Source organism: Cavia porcellus, unplaced genomic scaffold (genome assembly GCF_034190915.1).
Source record: "Cavia porcellus strain 051 isolate PalLab524CR breed Dunkin Hartley unplaced genomic scaffold, mCavPor4.1 scaffold_15, whole genome shotgun sequence".
Lineage (NCBI taxonomy): Eukaryota > Metazoa > Chordata > Mammalia > Rodentia > Caviidae > Cavia > Cavia porcellus.
In genome coordinates, this window is record NW_026947498.1 from 72,521,853 (window position 1) to 72,542,419 (window position 20,567).

Here is a 20,567-nt window from a genome sequence, read left to right on the forward strand (position 1 = left end):
GATTTGGCTCAGTAGCATTAGTACCTGCCTTGCAAGCAGGTGGTCCTGAGTTCGATCCCCAGTACCGATTAAAAAAAAAATTAGAATTTGTCTAAACCAAAGGATGATTTTTTTTGTACTGGGGATCAAACTTATGACCTCACGTTTACCAGGTAAGAGCTTTGAGCTGCTGGCCCAAAGGATGAATTTGTATCCATCCTTTTACATGTAACTTTTGTGTATCCTTGTGTTTTTTACGTTTCTTACAAATATCATACAATCAGATTTGGGATTCTTACTCAGTTCTTAGAATCCAATGTTTCTTTTAACCAAAGAATTTAGCCCACCCACTTCTTTATAAATACTGATACACTCCATCTGGGAGTGTGTCCGTCATTAGATTGACTGACCTCTCCCCCCACCATTCCTTAATCTATTTTGGGTTGTACTGTATATTTTTCCATGTACTACTTCCTCTTCTACTTATTTGAAAACTAAATATTCATTCTTTGAGCAGTTTCCTTAAAAATTACAGCACAATAGCCAGTCACGATGAGGCATCTGTAATCTCAGCTACTCTCAAGGCTGAGGCAGGAAGATCATGAGTTTGAGACCCGTCTGGATGGAGGAAAAGTACATTCCTCACATTCATTTGAATTTTGACTGAAAGTTGTTTATTTCATGGGCAGGTCATCTACACACTTAAGATCTTACTGCCCAGCATTTTCCGTGATGTCTAATCAACAGAGGGACCTAAGTGAGACCTGATGTACCTCTCCTGTCACCTACACGCTGATGCTGTCAGCAGTGCAAGCCGAGTTTCATCACCCAGTGGCAGCATCCCTAGAGGAAGACAGATGTGAAACTACACCCTCACTGAAGTATAGAGAAGTTTAAAATAAGGAATTGGCTTCAAGTATCTAAATATGTCCACAGTTACCGACTTTGTTTTTGTTTTTCAGTGTTGGGGATTGAACCCAGGGCTCCTGCTCACTAGACACGTGCTCTACCACTGAGCCACGCCCCAAACTGGTTATAATGTGATGCCTTGACATAATGCTAAGTGGGTAGAAACTATGGTGAATAATTAGATGGGCAGAGGGAAAGGCTGGGGGAAGGACACAGATGAACTGTTCTCCTTCTCTAGGGGCTGTAAGCTTCGGCTGGAGTCAGCCCGGTGGTGTGTGAGTCCACAGTGCAGGCAGGCACATAGATGTGTGTTGACTGAATGGCTAACAGTAGGGCCCTCAAGCTGGTGTCTGAAGAACAGCAAGTGGACAGACAGATCTGTTTTATTGGGATTAATAAAAACAACAAAACATTGACGGAAAATGACTCAATTCATGTCCTATGGTGGAACAGACATACATTTTTGTTGCTCTCTAAGGAGATTCTAATATTAACTCCTAAACCCCTCTGCCCACCCCACTCTACCCCCGATTAAGGAATAACACAGCCAAGTCACTTGAGCAAGCATCACTGTCTGATGCTTGTACTCAGGGAAGGTCAGCATTCCCCAGTGTCCCTTACTGTCCCAGGCTTATGGCCACGGCTTGGCTCTTACCCAGTGGGAGGCCCTCATCTGGCCTCTGCATTTGCACTTGGCCAGAACTGACTGAGAATGGGGACTTTGAGCAACTGTGTTATTTAGCAAATTTGCCCAACATCCTCCACAAAAGGGCTGTCGTATGCCCAGCACTCAGTTTTGGTTTGACAGCTGCCTCTGGCCGGTCCACACCAGACCAGGTGCTTTAAGCCCTGCTTCCAGTGTGAGGAGAGTAAGTCCTCCCATCTTACAGGGAAGTGAACGACCATGTAAGGGTTCCGTCCTGCTCCCTAGGGATCCGTTCTGCCAGGTGTGGGACAGAGATGTCATAGCACTGTTCTAGTAGTACTGAACCCTACACCGAAGCCTGAGTTAGACTCTTGGTAGGTGCTCCAGAGACTCACCTGCTCACCCCTGACAGCGTACAGGAGCGGCTTTGTAAGTCCCATCAGTGCATTGCTGTTAAATGTTTCTATGGCTTTGGGCACAGTGATTTTTCTGTCTTGTAGAACTCAGTGTATTCAGGTTTACAGTGAACATTATGGAGTCTTTGTCCTCTCTCAGTGATCCACAGGAGCAGGAGCCCTCCCGCTCTCCACGTGCTGGCAGGCTAGCACAGAGCCATCACGTGTAGAGCAGGCAGGTATTAGGCAGGAAGCTTGGGTGGTCAGTTCAGAGACCAAATGAAATGGATGCTGGGTTCAAAAAATCATAGGCATTGCAGTGACAGACACTGTCAACTGCCCCAAGAGGAAAAATGCCCTAAAATAGGGTTAGCTAGTAGCTCTCCAACACAGTGGACCATGCTGTTGCTGTCTTCAGGTCAAGAGCAATCTGTTCACACTTGCTTGTGACCCTCATCTTAGCCCAGTGCGCTGCCCCAGTGTGTGTCCACGCACAGGAGTGACAGGCCTGTGGCTGGAGAACAGAGTGGACACTTCACGAAGGCCTGCTCTGCCATGGGCGCATATTGATACCCGGGCCCACAGAAGGATGACTGTATTTTTGAGAAGCCCAAAGTATAAATAATTTAAAGAGCAAAATAAAAGCTAGGTGATAGGAACCAGGGAGGTAGAATTTGTGGAGATGAAAGAGTATCTGGGATGGGAAGAAATGGTAGGGATGCTAGGGGAGGAGGAAGTAAAAAGGATCAGGTTTCCAGATGTGTATGCACCAGGTCCCCCCTCACACGTATTTGTGTAATGCAAACACATATTAACAGACAGTATATGTGCAGTTGAAGGAAGAGCGCGGAACACAACTTCCAGGGAGCGCCTGTCTTACAGGAAGAGCCGCCTGTGCTTTTCTCAGAACTGGGATTTCTGCCCAAGGCTTTAGAGGAAGGTTGGGGAGCGGCAGGGCCTGATGAGGTCTCGGTTCCTCCACAGCTGCGGGTCTTCAAACTGGCCAAGTCCTGGCCCACCCTGAACACACTCATCAAGATCATTGGCAACTCGGTGGGGGCGCTGGGGAACCTGACCATCATCCTGGCCATCATCGTCTTCATCTTCGCCCTGGTCGGCAAGCAGCTCCTCGGAGAGGCCTACTGTACCAAAGGGAATATACTGCCGGGTGACGAGCCGCCCCGCTGGCACATGCACGACTTCTTTCACTCCTTTCTGATCGTCTTCCGGATCCTCTGTGGCGAGTGGATCGAGAACATGTGGGCCTGCATGCAAGTCAGCGAGAAGCCCTTATGTCTCATCCTCTTCTTGACCGTGATGGTGCTGGGGAACTTGGTGGTGAGTACAGGTCCCATGGGCCCTGTCTCTTGGGCACTGGAGGAGCCTTCTGGGTCCCCCTGAAAAGCAGTGATCATTACACAAACGTGTAACCCCACACCGCCCCACCAGAGGAGGTCTTTGGACTTTTCAGAGTCCTAGGGCACGTGACGAGGAAGCATACCTGGGGAGCCGGCTCAACTTGCAGAAGAAAGCACAGGTGACAGAGGGGAAGACCCCTTTCCACCATTTACTAACTGGGTGAGCCCAGGGCAAGGGACTGAATCTCCCCAGCCTGATTTCCTTAAAATCAAGCATGTGCACACCGGTGGGAGAATTAACTTCAGAATCTGCCATGTGCAGACTGCCGGATGCAGGGTCCGAACTCAGGAATGGGCTGTTCCTTGTGGAAGGAAAATCTTCTCTCCTACATGGGTCGCTCAAGAGATACTTTTGTTAGACAGTAAGAACTGACTTCTTGGTCCCAGCGAGGAGCAGAGGGACAAGATGAAACAGAGAAGCTGGGCAGTGCCCAGCTGCCTATATATTTCAAGTCTACTCCCAGGTTTGGGGAACCCCCTCCGAGACCTTCCTGCCTATTGCAATTGACCCTGACTCTCCTCTGCCCCAGCTTGTCTAGGTGTAGCCATCCAGCAGTGCCTGGCACTGAGACACATGCAGTCTTCCCAAGCCCTTTCCTATTGCCTAGGAAATCAACCAATTTGGGAAAAAGTTCTTTTTCTTTCTTTTTTTTTGGCAGTACTGGGACTTGAATCCAGGGTGTTTGCACTAAACTACAGTCCAGACCTTTTATTATTTATAGACAGAATCTAACTAAGTTGTCTAAACTGGGCTCGAATTTGCAATCTTCCCGCCTCAGTCTCCCAGAGTCCATGTTCCTTCATTCCTGGCTTAATTTGGATTTATTGTGTGTAAAGGGTTTACAGGCAGGAGAAACTCAGCTAAGAGAAGGTAATGTAAGAGCACACAGAGGCTCTGCAAATCTTTCCCACCTGGTCCCGAGCCACAGCTACACCCTCCGTCCGCACGCCTGAGTCAGGGCTGCCTGTAGCTCCGACCTCCCAGGCCGAGCTCCTTCCCTGCAGAGGCACAGGTGCCCTGTCCCTTGGGCAAGACGTTTGCCTTTCTAAGAACTTTTGCAACCTCCACATCACTTGACCTTCACACCTGCTCGGAAAGGTAGGGAGACCCTTGCTCCCTGCTTACCAGAGGAAGAAAGTGGACTTAGAAGCAGTGGGGAGATGCACCCAGGACTGCAGGGTGAGGAATAAAACTCGGGGTTTTGAAAATGAGGGTGGCCTGCTCCTCGCTAACGCCTTCAATGTCCCTTCATCACAGGGCAAACCTCACTGTGGTAGAGAATATGTTTGCCAACCTCAGTCCCCTGAGCGGGTCACCAGGGGACACCCCAGGGGTCTCCCTGCTGCTCTCAGAATGTCCATTCTTCCAGAGGCAGGGTACCAGTGGGTGCGGGAGGTCCAGGCTGGACTGTCCTGCCATTCAGATACCCACCAGCTGGCCACGGAGGGGCTGAGGAGTGCATCTCACCTTCTGTACCTCCTTCCCAGGTGCTCAACCTGTTCATCGCCCTGCTGCTGAACTCTTTCAGTGCCGACAACCTCACGACACCTGACGACGATGGGGAGGTGAACAAACTGCAGGTAGCCCTGGGGCGCCTCCAGGTGTTTGGTCGCCAAACCAGGCGGGCCCTTCGAGGCTTCTTCTGCAGGCTCTGCCTGCTGGCTGGGCCCAAGGTGGAGTCTCAGCTGACAGAAAAGCCCCCACTCTCCAGCTCCAAAGCCGAGAACCACATTGCTGCCTCAGGGAGCCCCAGAGCACCGCCACCTCCCAGAGGGCCCAGCGCTGAGCACAATGACTTTATCACCAATCCTAACTTGTGGGTCTCCGTGCCCATTGCAGAGGGCGAATCTGATCTCGATGACTCCGAGGATGGAGAGCAGGATGCTCCAAACTCGTGGCCAGGAACCCTGGAGGGACTGGTGAGAGTGCTCCCCCAGAGGGGAACCATGGGAAGCAGGAAAGGTCCCAGGTGAGAGCCACCCAGGGCAGAAAGGAAACTGTGGGGGTGAGGTTTTCCAGCAGTGGAATTGGCACAACCCTGGCAAACCAGGCATGGGAGGAGACTTTGCCATATAGGAGCTAAAACTGCACTCAGTGCCCCAGAGGAGCTCGCTCCTCTACAGCACCTGGAAAAAAGATCTCAACTCCCTAGACAGGCAAGCAGGGAGCAGGGGCAGCAGGTGAGTCCCGGGCCACCCTGAGGTGCCCGGACCTTGTCCTTCGCAGAGCTGCCCCCTTGACTCAACGCAGCCCCTACCCTGCACATAAGATGCTAATAATATTCCTCCAATAAATGGATGTTGTCCAAGAACAGGCTTATCTAATCTCCACCAGCATCCAAAGAAGTCCTGATGATTACATGACTCATCTATTGACAAGTGACATCATGGGAAAGTGACACTCCTTTCAGAGAGCTTTAAAGCACATTTAAACCTTTTGATGACATATATATGTATGTCTTTTGCCTAATTCCTTTCTACCTTAATCTGATATCTCAGCTCTCACTAACCCTTCTCCATGATGAGGGCGCACTCAGCTGGGAAGCCAGGAATCCTGGGGGCCCTCCCAACCCAGGATTGCTGGCCAGGCCTCTAAGTGGCCTCAGCCAGCTGTGCTTCGAGTCTGCGGCCTCTCCTAGCCTTTCGGCTGTGTCACTCCTCTTGTGTTCGAGCAGCTGCTGTTATCAGCAGCATTTTTTACATGCCTTTGTCTGGGTGACAGCCGAGGGTAGGATGTCCCATCCCAGAGTAAAGGACATGAACTCTATGGTGATTGTCTGCCCCTCAGAAGCATTTTAGCTATTTGGGATTCTTTGGGGGAGATATAGATGCCAAAGTTCCCTGCCAGTCTGATTTCTGAACAATAATAACTGTTGAGGCTAACATCTACTGAGCCAAGCCCTTCCTGCAGTGTATAAGTATTAACATATTTAGCCATCAGAATTACGGAGGTAGAGGTTGCCTTTGAAATTTTGTAGATGGGGAAGAAAAGACCCGAAACACTGAAGAACTTGTTCCAAGGTCACATAGCTTCTAAAGAATGGAGCCACACGTTAAATACAGATCAACCTGGCTCTGTAGTGTTCCTGGTGCCTTGACACAAGTGTGCTTATCTGTGTGCGTTACTTGCATGTCTGAGGTCCTAGCTCTGACAGCCTGCAATGTGATCAGCTGTAACTGACCCAGGCGCCATGTGGGACCCGCTGTCATTAGCAGGAGCAGCTGCCGCAAGCTGAGAGGTGTGGGGACCACCTGACACCCAGGAGCCCGTGCTCTGGGACATCCTCTGAGGACCTGGCTCCTTTCCAGGGTGGGAAGCGGAAAGGTGACAATGGAGCTCCCCCAGATCGCACACAGGTAGGTATGTGAGCTTCCGGGGCAGCAGCAGCAGCCAGACAGACTGCCTGAGGGCTGGGAGCAAGCGAGGGGGAGGAATGGGTCAGGGGTGCCGAACCACACTAACCAAGTAACTCCTTCCTCCTCCTGGGAGGGCTCGATGCCCTGCAGCCCCTGGCTGATCAGGACCTTTCAGTTTTCACCACCATTGCCAGGATCTTGCCCCTGGCTAGATGTAAGGATGGGAAGCAAAAACCGAGCTCTACCTCGGCCAATTCCCCGGCCTCTAGCCTCTGTGCCTTTGTCACAGAAACTGCATCTCTGCAGGAGCAGTGAGGCCTCCCTGGCAGGATTGTTTTGAGGCTTCCATGAGCTGCTGCCTGTCAGATGTTTTGCTCCTGCCTGAAATGGAGTAAGTGCCCAGAAAGTGACAGCCCAGGAGAAAGGGAACAAAAGAGCACACAAAGAAAGTCAAATGCGCTTCAGAGGCAGCAGGAGAAGTTGGAGGCACTCAGGGGTGAGGAAGTCTCTCCTTGATGCGCCCCCCCCCCACTTTCTTTTGTCAGCATCGTAGTCTGTCTTTGGCCCAAAGTAGGCAGGGGCTGGAGAGGGGCTGCCTGCAGGGGAAAGGGGAGCTGACGGCTTCCAGACCGGGTGCAGGAGGACTTGGGGTCAGCACATCCTTCTAAGGGAAACATAAACTGTGCTGTTGGTTGCAAATCTTGGAAGAAAACAATCCTTTGAGGGGTAAAGGTTCTGCATCTTCACTACCACTGTCATCACTCAAGAATTTAAGCCAACACCTCTCCCCTAAGTGGGACTGTGGGACTGGCACAGGGCTGAGCAAAGATAAGGCAGAAAACCACCCTTACAATGGCTCTTCAGCATGAGCAATGCCAGCTGCTGGCCACATGCCCTGGGCAAGGCTGACCACAGCACAGCAAGAGAATAGAAGGGCTGGAAAGGATGTAGCAGGGTACAGACAAGCATGATCTGTGGGGTCCTGGTGGGTGAGGGTCGTCGCACTCTGCATGTGGGTGGCATGTCCTCCTCTGAGTGTTCTGAGGATTGTCCAAGCTGGTTTTCCCACTCGATGTTTTCAGGGTACAACTTCTAGGTGTTGGTTTTGTTTTTGTTTCTTATGCACAACCCAGACTTGGCAGGGAGGGGCAGAGAGCCACAGATGAGGACCCACCCTACCATTTGGGTCCATTAGCCAAGCTATCAAGTTTACTAACCCAAGAGCAGCTTCAGTTCCTAATTGAATTCATCTGGAGACATTATAGGGCTCCAGCTGCCAGGGGGGCAGCAAGGCTCTGTGGCTTTGCTCCCTGATTAAATATTCAAGATGAGTGAAAGCTGAGAGTCTTTATGGGTATAATTACCGTGCCTCCACCAGGGCCAGCACTCTATCAGGGCCTGGAGGTTTGCAGCCTCACTCAGCTAGGCTCGGGGCTCCATGGGGAGCATAAGTGCCCAGGCCTGAGCTCTGGAGGAGGCCCTGCAGGGCTTACCCTGTGCCTTGGGGTCTCAGCTAGTTAGATCTGCAGGGACCATGTGTGGGTCTCAGGCACCTCGGAGAGCTGGTTCACGGCCCTGGGCCTCTGTGCTGCAGGTCATGGATGACACGAGCTCCTCTGAGGGCAGCACAGTGGACTGCCCAGATCCTGAGGAGATCCTGAGGAAGATCCCAGAACTGGCAGATGACCTACAAGAACCAGACGACTGCTTCACAGAAGGTAACTGGCAGCTGCAGGCCTCCTCAGGCTGGTATTATTAGGGTGAGAATTTGGTCTGTTGCTCCCCTGGGCAACTCATGGCCATGACCTTGGCCAGGGGTCCATAGGAGCCAAACAAAGAGGATTCTGGCAGCCTCAGACACAAATTCCACAACTCGTAGCACCTGATGCCATGTCAGGTCAACCTGGAATACAGACGCTACACCTTGCTTATCAATCTGGAGGAACCTCACTGAATTATAGGCCTGGCTCTTGAAGTTGAAAGAGGGTAGTCACCGCCATAAACATCACTGTGACCCCACCTTCTCCTCCCTGCCTCTTCCTCCCTCTCTCCAGTACCGGGGATTGCATCCCAGCCCTTTTTGTTTTGGGACAGGGTTTCACTAAGTTGCCCATGCTGGACTTGAACAAGCAGGGTGCTGAGATTACAGGTGTGCACCACCCACCCAGCTCCCCTTGAACTCATGATTTGGGACATAAGAGAGCCAGAGGAAGTTGCTCCACAGGTCTGTTTCCCTCAGTCTTTTCTTGCAGACAGAGCCTATGTCTTCCTCATGTTCCCCCTCAGTGTGCAGAACACTAAGGGACATTATGTCCACAGTGAATATTTGTACAATGAAGGAATAAACAAATCCTTCAAGTACTCTGAAGGCCATCGTGAATTATAGCACAACCCGGGCACAACCAAGCCCTGCCTCAGGACTTGCCCACTTCCAGGGACAAGTGAGCGACAGGACAGGAACTACTGGTGCCATCTCTAAGAACAATAACTAGGAGGATGTCTGTATGGGCAAAACCCATGCTGGAGAGGAAACCAGATACATGAAACTGGAGGCCCCCCCTGGAAGGGCCCCCTCTCCTCTTCTGCAGAGAATCCTTTTTCAAAGGGGTAGCAGGCGGGTTTCCCAGCAGAGTTGCTTCTCTGGGTGACAGAAGCTGAAATGATGACAATGGAATATCACTCCCGCTTGGTCCCCTCTCCCCACAGGCTGTCTTCGCTACTGTCCCTGCTGCAATGTGAATATCACCAAGTTGCCATGGGCCATGGGCTGGCAGTTGCGCAAGACCTGCTACCGCATTGTGGAGCACAGCTGGTTTGAGAGCTTCATCATCTTCATGATCCTGCTCAGCAGTGGGTCTCTGGTAAGGGGAAATGGGCCTCAACACAGAGCTCTCCAGAGGGGACTTTCTGCCACTGAAAGGCCGGAGCTGCATCACAGAGGCGGCCCCAGGAGGGGCACTGCCCAGAGCAGGAAGGAGAGCTGCAGTCCAGTGCTCCTCCTAATGGCAGGGCAGGCCTTGGAGCTGCCAAGGCCACTGCCTGCTCAACCTGGCAGCAAGTGTTCAAGCAGCGAGCATGAGTCCCACTATGGGCTAAGGGCCTTGTTCAAGGCCAACCAAATTTGCAGTAACAAACCTTACTTTGATCCCAGATCCACTGGCTGCCTTCCCCTGGGCTCTCAAACACACTGACCTTCTCTGAAGGTCTGGTCATCTTGCTTTGTTTCACCAAACCACTTGCAAATGCTGCTATTACTCCTTTGGTGCTCATGGGAAACTGTCACAGGAGCAATTCCCAAATTGGAATCACTTTCTACGCTGCAGCTTCTGAGCTGGAAAAGTGGTGGTGGAGCTGGATGCTTTCAGTGGAGGCTAATGCTGCTGTCCATGAACCACACTAGGAATGATCTTAGGGAACAGAAACGCAGGGTCTGGAGATGCTCACTAAGGCCCTGGCCAAATGCTAGGCTCTGTAAGACAAAGGAGGAAGGCTCTGTGCTGGGGCTCAGGCTTACTATGCAGACTCAGGTGCTCATCCCAGTAGAACAAGGTGGATAGAGACACAGGCAGGGACCTGACAACCCTGGTGGTCCATATTTTGCATACAAGGCAGTCAAGGTGCAAAGACATGAAAGGAGCCACCCAGGGTCCCAGCAAGTTCATTCAAGTGCTGGTACTAGAGCCCACTTTCCTGATTCACAGTCCCAAGTGTTTTCACTCATCTTGCTCCTCCTGTGTCATTGACTCACTAAGAATGACCTACTGAATATCTGGGCACCATTTCAATGCTGGATTTCCCAGGAAAGCTGCCAGCACTGCTTGGCGCGTGCCCTTAGCCATGGAGAGTAGCACAGGCGAGGGATGAGGCACAGTCTGAGAGGTGGGAGGAGAATGAGGACAGTAAGACCCAAAGTCTAGCAAGAAGAGATTCAGGGGCAGTGCTGGCCTGCCATCTTGGCGCAGAGGCAGGGAGCTTCACAGAAAGGCACCCATTACAACGCATCAGGCACAGACTGTCCCCGCCACCCCGTGCAGCAGTGCAGAGGCCACATTGCAGGAGGAGGGGAGCCAGAGCTTTCCCCACACCTTCCTTCCTCTTTCCCATGCTCCTGGATAAACAAAACCCCAAGCCAGACATGGTGGTGCCCACTGTAATCCTAGCTCTCTGAGAGACTGAGGCAGGCGTGTTGGAAGTACAAGACCAGCATACGCAACTTACCAATTTAGGGAGACCCTGTCTCAAAACCAAGACTCGGAGTTAAGGCTGGGATGCAGCTCAGTACAAAGACCCCAAGTCTGGCGCCCAGGAACACATACAAATGATAAACCCAGGTGCTGTGGGCCAGAGGCCTTCTTCTTCGGTTGTCTCCAGTGTCTCTTCCCACTCTCCCCCCCCCCACCTCTCTTCACACCCCCACTATCACCTTCCTGCTCTCGTTCCTGCTCCCCACTCCCTGGAGGGAGCTCAGCTCCTGAGACAGCTGCTGTGCCCCAGCCACCCACCGACCGGCTTCCCTTCACTCCCCACCTCCTTCCCCGTGGGATCAAAAAGGCCTAGACCAAATTTAGTCTTCATGCTTTTACTTTGAGTGCTTTTTAAAAAACAACATGAATTTTCATCTGACAAAGTAAAATGCAAAATGAAAAAAAATGAACTAGCAAAGGGCACAAGAAAAAAGTCACCCATTTTTCTATCACTCAAAGAGAAGCTGGCTTTGAAAGCATTTTGGTCTACCTCTTTCCGATCTTTCTTATGCAAAGAATATGCAAATATTACAAAAGTAAATCCACTTCTATGGATTCTGTAATTTCTCTTTGGTAAATACACCAAGGAAATATTTTCACACTGTTTCACATGCTCGCTGTGACATGTGCCATTCCAGGAACGTGCCACCATTCATTCAGGCAACCCTGTGCTCGCACCTTGTGCATCTCTCTCCTCGCGCTGAAGATCTGAATCCCTGAGCGTTCTAGCTTAGCCTGAGAGGCAGATCCCACAGCTAGGTCTCCCGTGCCAGCCACTTACTGGGGTGAACTGGGAAGAAGCCTGTGAGGGAGCAGCTAAGACAGAGAAGGCAGCCCCGAGAAGATGAACTCCAGCTTCTGCAGATCCCACAGGGAGCTTTGAAACACAAAGGGTGCCACCGGACTGTCCTGCCTGGAGACAGAGGGGATGCCTAGGAAACCCATGTGCCACCAGCCAGGGCTGCCCCAAGAGGGTAGGAATCTAATCTGCAAAGTGTTTCCCAAGGTGAACTGGCTCCTGCACACCAGAGAAGCTGGTTGCCTCCGCTGAGGATGGGGTCACCGACACTGACCAGTGGCCTCAGGGCGAGGCCTTGCAGGCACAATCACTGGCTTTCTAAAGCCTTGGAATCATTTTACTTCCCAAAGACTGGCTAAGTGCTCACTCCCCGCACTCACTTAGGAAAGTGAACAACCACCCTAGCGTGGCCCTCCTCTCTACCCTTCATCGTCACCAGTCTGGTAAAAAAAAAAAAAATCCTGCATTTTTCCAGTTTGAATTTCCTTGATTACCAGTGAGATAAAATATTCTTTTTCAGAGGTTTGTTGGTGATTCTTAATTTTTTTGTGAACAGCCTTTGACGCTTTTATTTTTAAAGCAAGTTGCTGTTGGCATCCCTTTGGTCCACTTCCAAAATCCAATTTGAGGTTTCCTTCCTCACTTGCATTCAGCAATCCTGCAAAATACCAGCAGGACTGTGTGTCCCTGTTGGCTGAGAACGTCTCAGTTTGTGTCTCACAGTGCCTTCTCTACCCACCTCACCACCTCTGCTCAAGAAAAGAAAACCCCCGGGCAGACAGGCTGGTCCCACCCTGTCATCTGGGCCTTGTGATGTGAGTCCAGCAGCCTGCCTCTATGCTCCCTGTCCCCCAGGCCTTTGAAGACTGCTACCTGGACCAGAAGCCCACAGTGAAGGCGCTGCTGGAGTACACGGACAGGGTGTTCACCTTTATCTTTGTGTTCGAGATGCTGCTCAAGTGGGTGGCCTATGGCTTCAAAAAGTACTTCACCAACGCCTGGTGCTGGCTGGACTTCCTCATTGTAAATGTAAGTGGCTGTGGGCATAGGGCTCCGGGGTCCTCACTCTAACTGATGGCTACGGTTCTCACAGGCCGTTCAGGACTCTGAGCACCCAGCAAGGAATCTAGAGTACTCTGCACACTGGTGAGTGGTGAGCTCCTGGCACAACAAGATTCTAATACAGCCCTCAGTTCTTGGACTTCCATTTGGAAAGACCACTAGCATCCTCTATACTTTTTACATTCAAAGAAAGATTGCAGAGAGGCTGTTCAGAGTCTTACAACTTTGTATCTGCTGCCAGGGATCTGGACTTTGGAGCGCTGTGGCTCCTGAACAAAGAGAGTCAGCCCACTTGCTGACTCTGTGGTCTCCAGCCCTGGCTACATTTTAGAACCACATAGGGACCTCTTAAGAATACATTGAGCAAATACCACTATCCCAGAGATTCTGGTCTTTCCAATCTTGGGTGGAGGCCAAGCATGAATATTTCATGAAAGCTCCTAGGCATTTCCAAGGTGCTGTTATGGTTAACAAGCACTGAGCTGAGAGCCCTGGCTCCTCCCCAGTGGCTCTGAAAAGAGCAGAGGGCCCCACCAGAGAGGTGAGGAGCTGGCACTGAAGTGTTCTGACGCACAGTAACCTGTGACTTAGCCCCTGCGTGAAGGAATTCACCATGCGCCTCCCACACATTAGACTTGTGAGTCCTCAGCATCTCTCCCCCAGCCTCACTGCCGCATTGCTCTGTCTCTTTGGGCCACCGCTCTTTTGGCTTTGGAACCTGGCAACATGGATTATTTGCTCACTGCTGCTTAGGAGAGGGCTCCTGCAAGCAAATGATGCAGGAGTGGCATGTGTCTCTGCTTCCCCAGAAGCCACAGGCACCAAGGTCTACACATCAGAGGTGTCAAGCAATGTGTGTGTACTTGGTGCTTACTCCTGAAGCTGGACAGGGTCCAGTACAGAACATTCTGTCCAGCCTCTGTGCTGGCAGGACCTCCACGGCAAGCCTGTGCGTGAAGTCCTCTGCTTTCCCAATGCCAGTGCACTAGCAGCACGAGGTCACTGTGCCACAGGACTAGCAGGGAGCCCTGAAGTCGGAGTCACAGATAATAAGTTTATGCATGTAAAGCAATTATTCGTAAATGAAAGGGAGATGCTTTATTCTGGCTTCCTACTCCAGATAGATAGATGATAGATAGATAGATAGATAGATAGATAGATAGATAGGATCTTGATTTGCAAGCATAGTTCATTCTAGAAACTTTTTTTTTTTTTTTTTGGTACCAGGATCAAACTTAAAACCTCGCACTTGGCAGGCAGGTGCTTATGCCACTGAGCTAAATCTTCGGCCCTCTAGAAACATTCTTATAATCCAAAGCACTTATGCATCAAAACAAATTTCCCCATAAGAAATAATGGAAACTCAGATGATTTGCTCCACTACCCAAAAATATTCATATAAAATGATTACAGTACATATACAAAATACAAAATATAAATAAAAATAAACAAATCAACCTGCACTTATCTTTGAAAACCTTCATGACTAGTGTGAGTGAGATGAGAGAGGAGGATTATTTGTAGGGTGACTTTCATCATCACTCAGAATCACTGCTATCTTTTAGCTCAGTGGATTATTTTATATAGTGCAATTTTAATAAGGAATCTATTCAATGACATTTGCTTTCGTCCCTTGCGAGGATTTCATGGAAATGTGAGATTACATATCATCAAACAGATTCGTTGTTCTCTGCTACAGCTTTATTTGGATGGTGCTTTTCTACAAAATTTTGCAGTTTCCCACATTTTACACATCTCCCTAATCTCATTTGAAGTGAGAGATTATTCTACCTTTTTCTTTTCCTCCTCTGCAGACAAGATCTCCTCCATAGCTTCTTGGTGCTGGGAGATGATCACCCACAATCCTGCAGAAGAGGGAGCGGAAGAGGGAGGGGGAGGCGAAGGGAGAGACACCATTGACTCAGTTGTAATTATGTGACATTTGGTGTCACGTACTAGTCATATTGCAAGACATCACTCTTTTATCAAATTAAAACTTAATAGAAATGTTTGCTCATCTTGCAGACCACTCAGAGAACAAGTTACAATCCAAGGTGTGTGTGTGGGTGTGCATGTGGGTGTGGTGTGTGTGTTAAGATCAATGGATACAGCATAACAGAAGAGGAACAGAGGAATGGGAATGGATGGTGAAAGAAAAGGACTGATGGGGCTGGGGATTTAGCTCAGCGGCATAAGCGCCTGCCTTGCAAGCAGGCAGTCATGAGTTCAATCCCTGGTACCGATTAAAAACAAAAAAGACAAAAAAAAGAAAGAAAAGAAAAGGACTGATGGAGAAGGGCAGGGAAATGAGGTAAAGATAGGCAGATACACAGGAGGAAGGCTGGACAGACGAAGGAGCCATATGGAAGGGGGGCAGGTGGTTGGAAGGTGCAACAGAAGGTGGACGGAACGAGCAGGTGATCATTATGCAGTATCTCACCTGCTCGCCCATCCATCCAGCTTTCACCCAAGCTTCTGCTCATTCATCCTTCCACCATTCATTCTCCATCTTTCCATTCTTTCTTAGTCCATACACCTGTCCTTTTTTACGTTTCACTCACCTGTCCACTTGCCTCCTTTGCTTTCTTCTATCCGTCTATCCCATCCACCCATTTAATATTCCTCACTTCCATACTTTTCCCTTTTTAAGTTTTTCTTCCATCCTTCATCTATGTAATTTATCAATGTTTATAAATTAATCTATCCTTCTGGTATTCTTCAACTTCTGCCTTTTTCTTTCCTTTATTTCATCTATCCCAACTTCTAACTTTTCTTCCATTTATTAAGCGTTTGCTTAAAGCTACTGAATACAGTATTGTCTTACAAGGTGCTATAGGAGAGCCAGAGTAAGGAATGCATGCTCCTGTCTCCAGTTTATACTTTAGCATTCCAGCAGACAAGACACACACAAGGGAATAAATGTAGAAAAAGGAGGCTGTGGTGGGCATTGCTGGGTCTTGGGAACACAGACTTGAGCCTTCTTTCAAGGGCTGGGTGGCTGGGAGATCTTCACATAGGAGGTGGTAACAGATATGGGGCATGCGGAGGCGGATCCTAGTCAAAGGATGACCTTGAGCAAAGGCCTGGACACCAAGGTCTTCAGGGAATGATTTGGCTTGGGTAGGATACATAGATGAAATATTTATAGAAGTGAACACTGTAGCACAAAGTACACGCTAAGGAGTCTCGAACCCATTTGGGGATCACTAGAGTACCGAGAAGTTGGGAGAGTGAGGAAGCATCGGTCTGGTTTGTGGGGAGGTGTGTGAAGGGGCGTGGAGACTGGAGGCCTGTGCAGTGGGCACACAGCTGCACGGGGTGGTGGGCTTTGCTGGAGGAGCCCCAGCCTGTCTGCCCTAGCTGTGCATGCTGCACATAAGCAGGCTTCCCAGGAGAAGGAGCAGGGCTGAAGAGGCATGGGACTGACCCTGAAGATCCTGGCCCTCAGCTCTCTTGCTGGTGTCTTGAGCCCTGTGTGGGTGAAGCCCCGTGCCAGCTCTTGGTCCTTGCAGAATTAACCACCTGCTCAGATGATGGTTTCCATGTGCTTTCTAAAGCTCTAGTACACATCCCCACTTAAACTGCCACGATAAGCACATCTTTAATTCAGCTACCACCCATGATGTAGCTGGGGTCTCATAGGATTCAGCCACAGCTCCCATCAGGTGCAAGCCTATGTCAAGTGTCTCCCTACAGCCTTCAAAGTTCCTAGAAGAGCTGACCATTTTACTGTGTCAGTTTGTGTGCTTCATAATTCCTGGGTCATCACTAAAATAAAAACCAACAGACCAACAGGGACTCACAACTCAGTCGTTACCTCTCAGCTACCAAAACTAGATCCCAGGGACCACCCTTATTGAGAACTGCAGAGCTGCAATAATTGTGGGGTGACTTCTTGTGCTCTGACTTCCTCATTTGACAAAAGGTAAAATCCTACAGAAGCAGATCACAAAATCAGGGTCAAGAGGGAGCTAAACCCCACCCTGAACAGAGTTCTTTCCAGCTCACTTTTCTGAGCAAATACAATTAAGACTAACTTTACATCTCTCAAACAGACTTTCAGAATAGGCTGTATATGCAGATATTGTCACTCCAAGACTCTGAAAATCAGTCAAAATTTCAAGGTTTGTGGGAGTCAGCAGGTGCCACTTAAGGGAAAGAAACTTTGCCACCTACATCAACAAGGGCGGCAATGCAGGAAAATGAGCTTTTCTTTCCTAGAGGCTTAAATAGGTGATTAGTAAAAATTTCCCTAAAAGAGAAGGAGCTGAACTTATTCTGAACCTCAGCAGAAGTCAGAAAAAGATGGGAGCCAGGAGGATGGCTCAGGGAAGGAGAGGGGAGTCTGGGAAGAGATTTCCTGCCTCCTTCTGCCGGGCTGCCTTTCTGGACCCTGGGGTGATGCTTTTGCTCTCTGCCTGCACTCAGATCTCACTGGTAAGCCTCACAGCAAAGATCCTGGAATACTCTGACGTGGAATCCATCAAAGCCCTTCGAACCCTCCGTGCCCTGCGGCCCCTGAGGGCTCTGTCTCGATTCGAAGGCATGCGGGTAAGTCCTATCTCAAAACATATCTGATAGGAAACATTTGGTAACTTTTCATTTCCTGATTACCATGAACCCAAGCTCCATGCCCTACCTTCCAACAGTCAGCTATAGCCTTCCCTTCTGCTCCAGCTCCAGTGGTGCTACGCATCCAGATTCTTCCAGTTCTCCTGCAAGTCCCTTTGGGAGAACCTTCCCTGAAGGCTTTCCCATAAATAGCCCACCCATCAGGACTCAGACCACTCTCTCCTCATGAATCATCCTCATTCAAGACTCCACAGCACCTGTGATCTGCCTCCTAACTCTGCCTCTTAATCTTACTGCCAAGATCTCCAAATCATTCCAAGTTCTCCATCTTTCTGTGACAAATGAGTCTTTTTTTCTAATGCCCACTCAGATGTTTCTTAACATCAGAACCTCTGCCACCACTGACCCTTGACCAAAGTGGAGGTCGACAGAGTAAAACCTGCCCTGAGTGAGGTGTAAGGAAGAAGGTCTAACCCCATCTGCGTGTGCTCAGTGTCTCTGTGTTATTGATAACATTCTTCCCTTGCCAAGGCCACTGGCTCTTGACACAGCCTGAGTGAGCACAAAATGAAGCGGGGTCCAGCAGGGTGGGGTGGCACCCTGGGGCTCCAGGTCCTTTTCTATTTCCTACCAGGTGGTGGTGGATGCCCTGCTGGGTGCCATCCCCTCCATCATGAACGTCCTGCTCGTCTGCCTCATCTTCTGGCTCATCTTCAGCATCATGGGCGTGAACCTCTTTGCGGGGAAGTTTGGGAGGTGCATCAACCAGACCAATGGAGACTTTGCTCTTGTGAATTGGACAGTTGTGAATAATATGTCTGAATGTGAGAATCAAAACTATACTGGCCACCTCTTCTGGGTCAATGTGAAAGTCAACTTTGATAATGTTATGATGGGTTACCTCGCACTTCTTCAGGTGGTGAGTCAACCATGAGATCAACAATTTATCTTCCTTTGGTCAGTAAGTAGACAATCTGGGGTCTTCCAGGAGATGCTCAGAAAGACATTGTGAAGGGTAGCACTAAGAGGACTACACCACTAGGCTAGATGACTTATGACTGAGTGTGCTCTTGTGGTGGCACAATTAGACAAGTCTGCACTAAAGGCCAAGCCTACAATGCAACTGTATCAAGTGATGACTTGGAACACACCAGCCATACAAAATAGACAAGGCACAGCGGCACGCTCTGTGTTCTTCACACCATCTCCTAGACGGTGATAAACTGTGTCTAATTAAGTTGATAGTAATGACACAGAATGTTGGTGGGAATGACCATCAAAATCATTTACACTTTCCATTCATCTGTCTTGTGCCTCCATCATCCCGTTCACTCAGTTTTCTATTCATGTAAGTGTTGGTAGAATTACACATCTGTAATGCAGTTATCCATGAGTTCCTGCATTCCACCATTCCTTCATACATTCAACCAACAACTAATCTCTGGGTAGCTGTTATGCCAGCCATGTGCTTAGTCCTGGCAGACACAGTTGGTGCTGGCTCCAGGCACTGGGGCTCCATAAGGAAAACAGACAAATAAATGAATCAAAATAGCTCATTAGTAGCTACAAGGGGCTTAGAGGTACAAGACCTGTGACTTCTTTTGTGTCTTTCATCATGCTAAAAGGTACTTTCAAGTTTCAAAGAATGCTAATACTGGAGACAGGGATGTGGAGGTTTTCTGTTCCAAACTTCCCCATCTTCCAAGCATACATATTCCATTCTTAAATCATATGCACAAGGTGGGAACGAGGTTAACAAAATGGCATCCCTGTGATGGGGGGCTACAGGGTAGCCAAGGTACAGGGCAGCCTTGAAGCTGTTGGCCCTACAGCCAAGCATCTCGGCAGCCAGTCCATGCCATGTTCTCGAAGTTTCCATGTCTTCAGTGCCACTCTGTTCTGGAATAGCCATGTGTGGATTACTGTAAACACCATGTGAGATCAGTGAGGTCACCCAGAGGACTCTCTCTTTCCTGCCCACGCCCTTTTGTCCTCAAGCCCCCTTAGCTGAATGCCCTGCTCTCTCATCAGCCCACACGGCCTGTGAAGAATCTAGGATCGATGGATGGGCAGACACTGAGTGACTTCTGCCCCTTGTTTCCAGGCAACCTTTAAAGGCTGGATGGACATTATGTATGCAGCCGTCGATTCCCGAGAAGTGAGTCTTGGCCCACGGTACCTACAGCTTTCCCCTCCAGTGCCCTGCTCATCCCAGTTGGTATTCGTAATGAGACAGAGCTGGCTTTGGTGCCAGGAGAGGCATCCATCCAGCGCCTCGTACCCTCCATCCTCATGGCAGTGTCCAGCTGGCTTCTGTGGGCATTCTTGGGCTTCTCAAGGCCTCCCGCTCACCACCAAGGAGAGCAGCAGATCATCTCTAACACCTGCTGTCTGAGAGGCCACTCCTAGAATAGCAGGAGCTGTATAATGAAAGCCAGATGGGGAGGTGCTGGCGGGGAAGGACCCTCTCAGGCCACTGCAGACTCTGCTGAGGCCCTGCCCTGTGTCCCCTCAGCCCAGCTCTGAGCTCACTCCCAGCCTGCATTTCTGAATCTCTGTCCGAGGACTTCCTTCAGGCCTTTGGAGTTCACTTAGCAGGGTCTCCCGACAGGGAATTTGATGTCTCCAGGGGCAAACCTGTCTGATGAGTTCTGGAAGTCTGTAGGTGGATATTCCCGCTTCCCTGTCCCTAGGGTTTTCAGGGATGGTCTACACTGTCCTCAGAGGGCTCCCACAGGATCAAGCCCCAGCTGTCCACACGGTGGTCTGCTTACTAGCTCTGCCTTCCTGTGCTCTCCTCCCCTTCCTGCTTATCCTCCCTCTCTCCCTCAGTCCCCCTTCCTGCGATAAAGAACCTACACCAGAGTTGGCTTTAGGGTAAAACTAAGTGGAGATGCCCTCCCTCCCTCCGAATCCCACCTTGTCTGTCACAGGTCAACAGTCAACCCAAGTGGGAGGACAACGTGTACATGTACTTGTACTTCGTCATCTTCATCATTTTTGGTGGCTTCTTCACACTGAATCTCTTTGTTGGCGTCATCATTGACAACTTCAATCAACAGAAAAAAAAGATAAGTGGGGCTCGGTGTTTCTGCTCTAGCAGTGAACCCTATCCTTCCTGTCTCCTGACCAGCCTGGCCTCCTGGCTAAAGCTAACACTGCTCAGAGCCCTTTCCACCAGACCAA

At 49.9% G+C, this 20,567-nt stretch overlaps 1 protein-coding gene across 4 annotated transcripts in view; it reads left to right on the plus strand.

Annotated features, from left to right (window-relative positions):
- The window catches only part of Scn10a (sodium voltage-gated channel alpha subunit 10), an 81,473-nt gene that overhangs the window by 51,062 nt on the left and 9,844 nt on the right, over positions 1 to 20,567 (plus strand). For 3 of the 4 annotated variants that reach the window (XM_013146278.3, XM_013146279.3, XM_013146280.3), the window contains 10 exons: positions 2,914 to 3,267; positions 4,836 to 5,267; positions 6,561 to 6,704; positions 8,299 to 8,422; positions 9,411 to 9,565; positions 12,603 to 12,776; positions 17,238 to 17,360; positions 18,016 to 18,300; positions 19,486 to 19,539; positions 20,315 to 20,452. In XM_013146278.3, coding sequence (XP_013001732.1) covers positions 2,914 to 3,267; positions 4,836 to 5,267; positions 6,561 to 6,704; positions 8,299 to 8,422; positions 9,411 to 9,565; positions 12,603 to 12,776; positions 17,238 to 17,360; positions 18,016 to 18,300; positions 19,486 to 19,539; positions 20,315 to 20,452 — 1,983 coding nt within the window. Of the gene's footprint in view, positions 1 to 2,913; positions 3,268 to 4,835; positions 5,268 to 6,560; positions 6,705 to 8,298; positions 8,423 to 9,410; positions 9,566 to 12,602; positions 12,777 to 17,237; positions 17,361 to 18,015; positions 18,301 to 19,485; positions 19,540 to 20,314; positions 20,457 to 20,567 lie in introns of all 4 variants that reach the window. The other variant, XM_013146277.3, reaches the window with a different exon arrangement.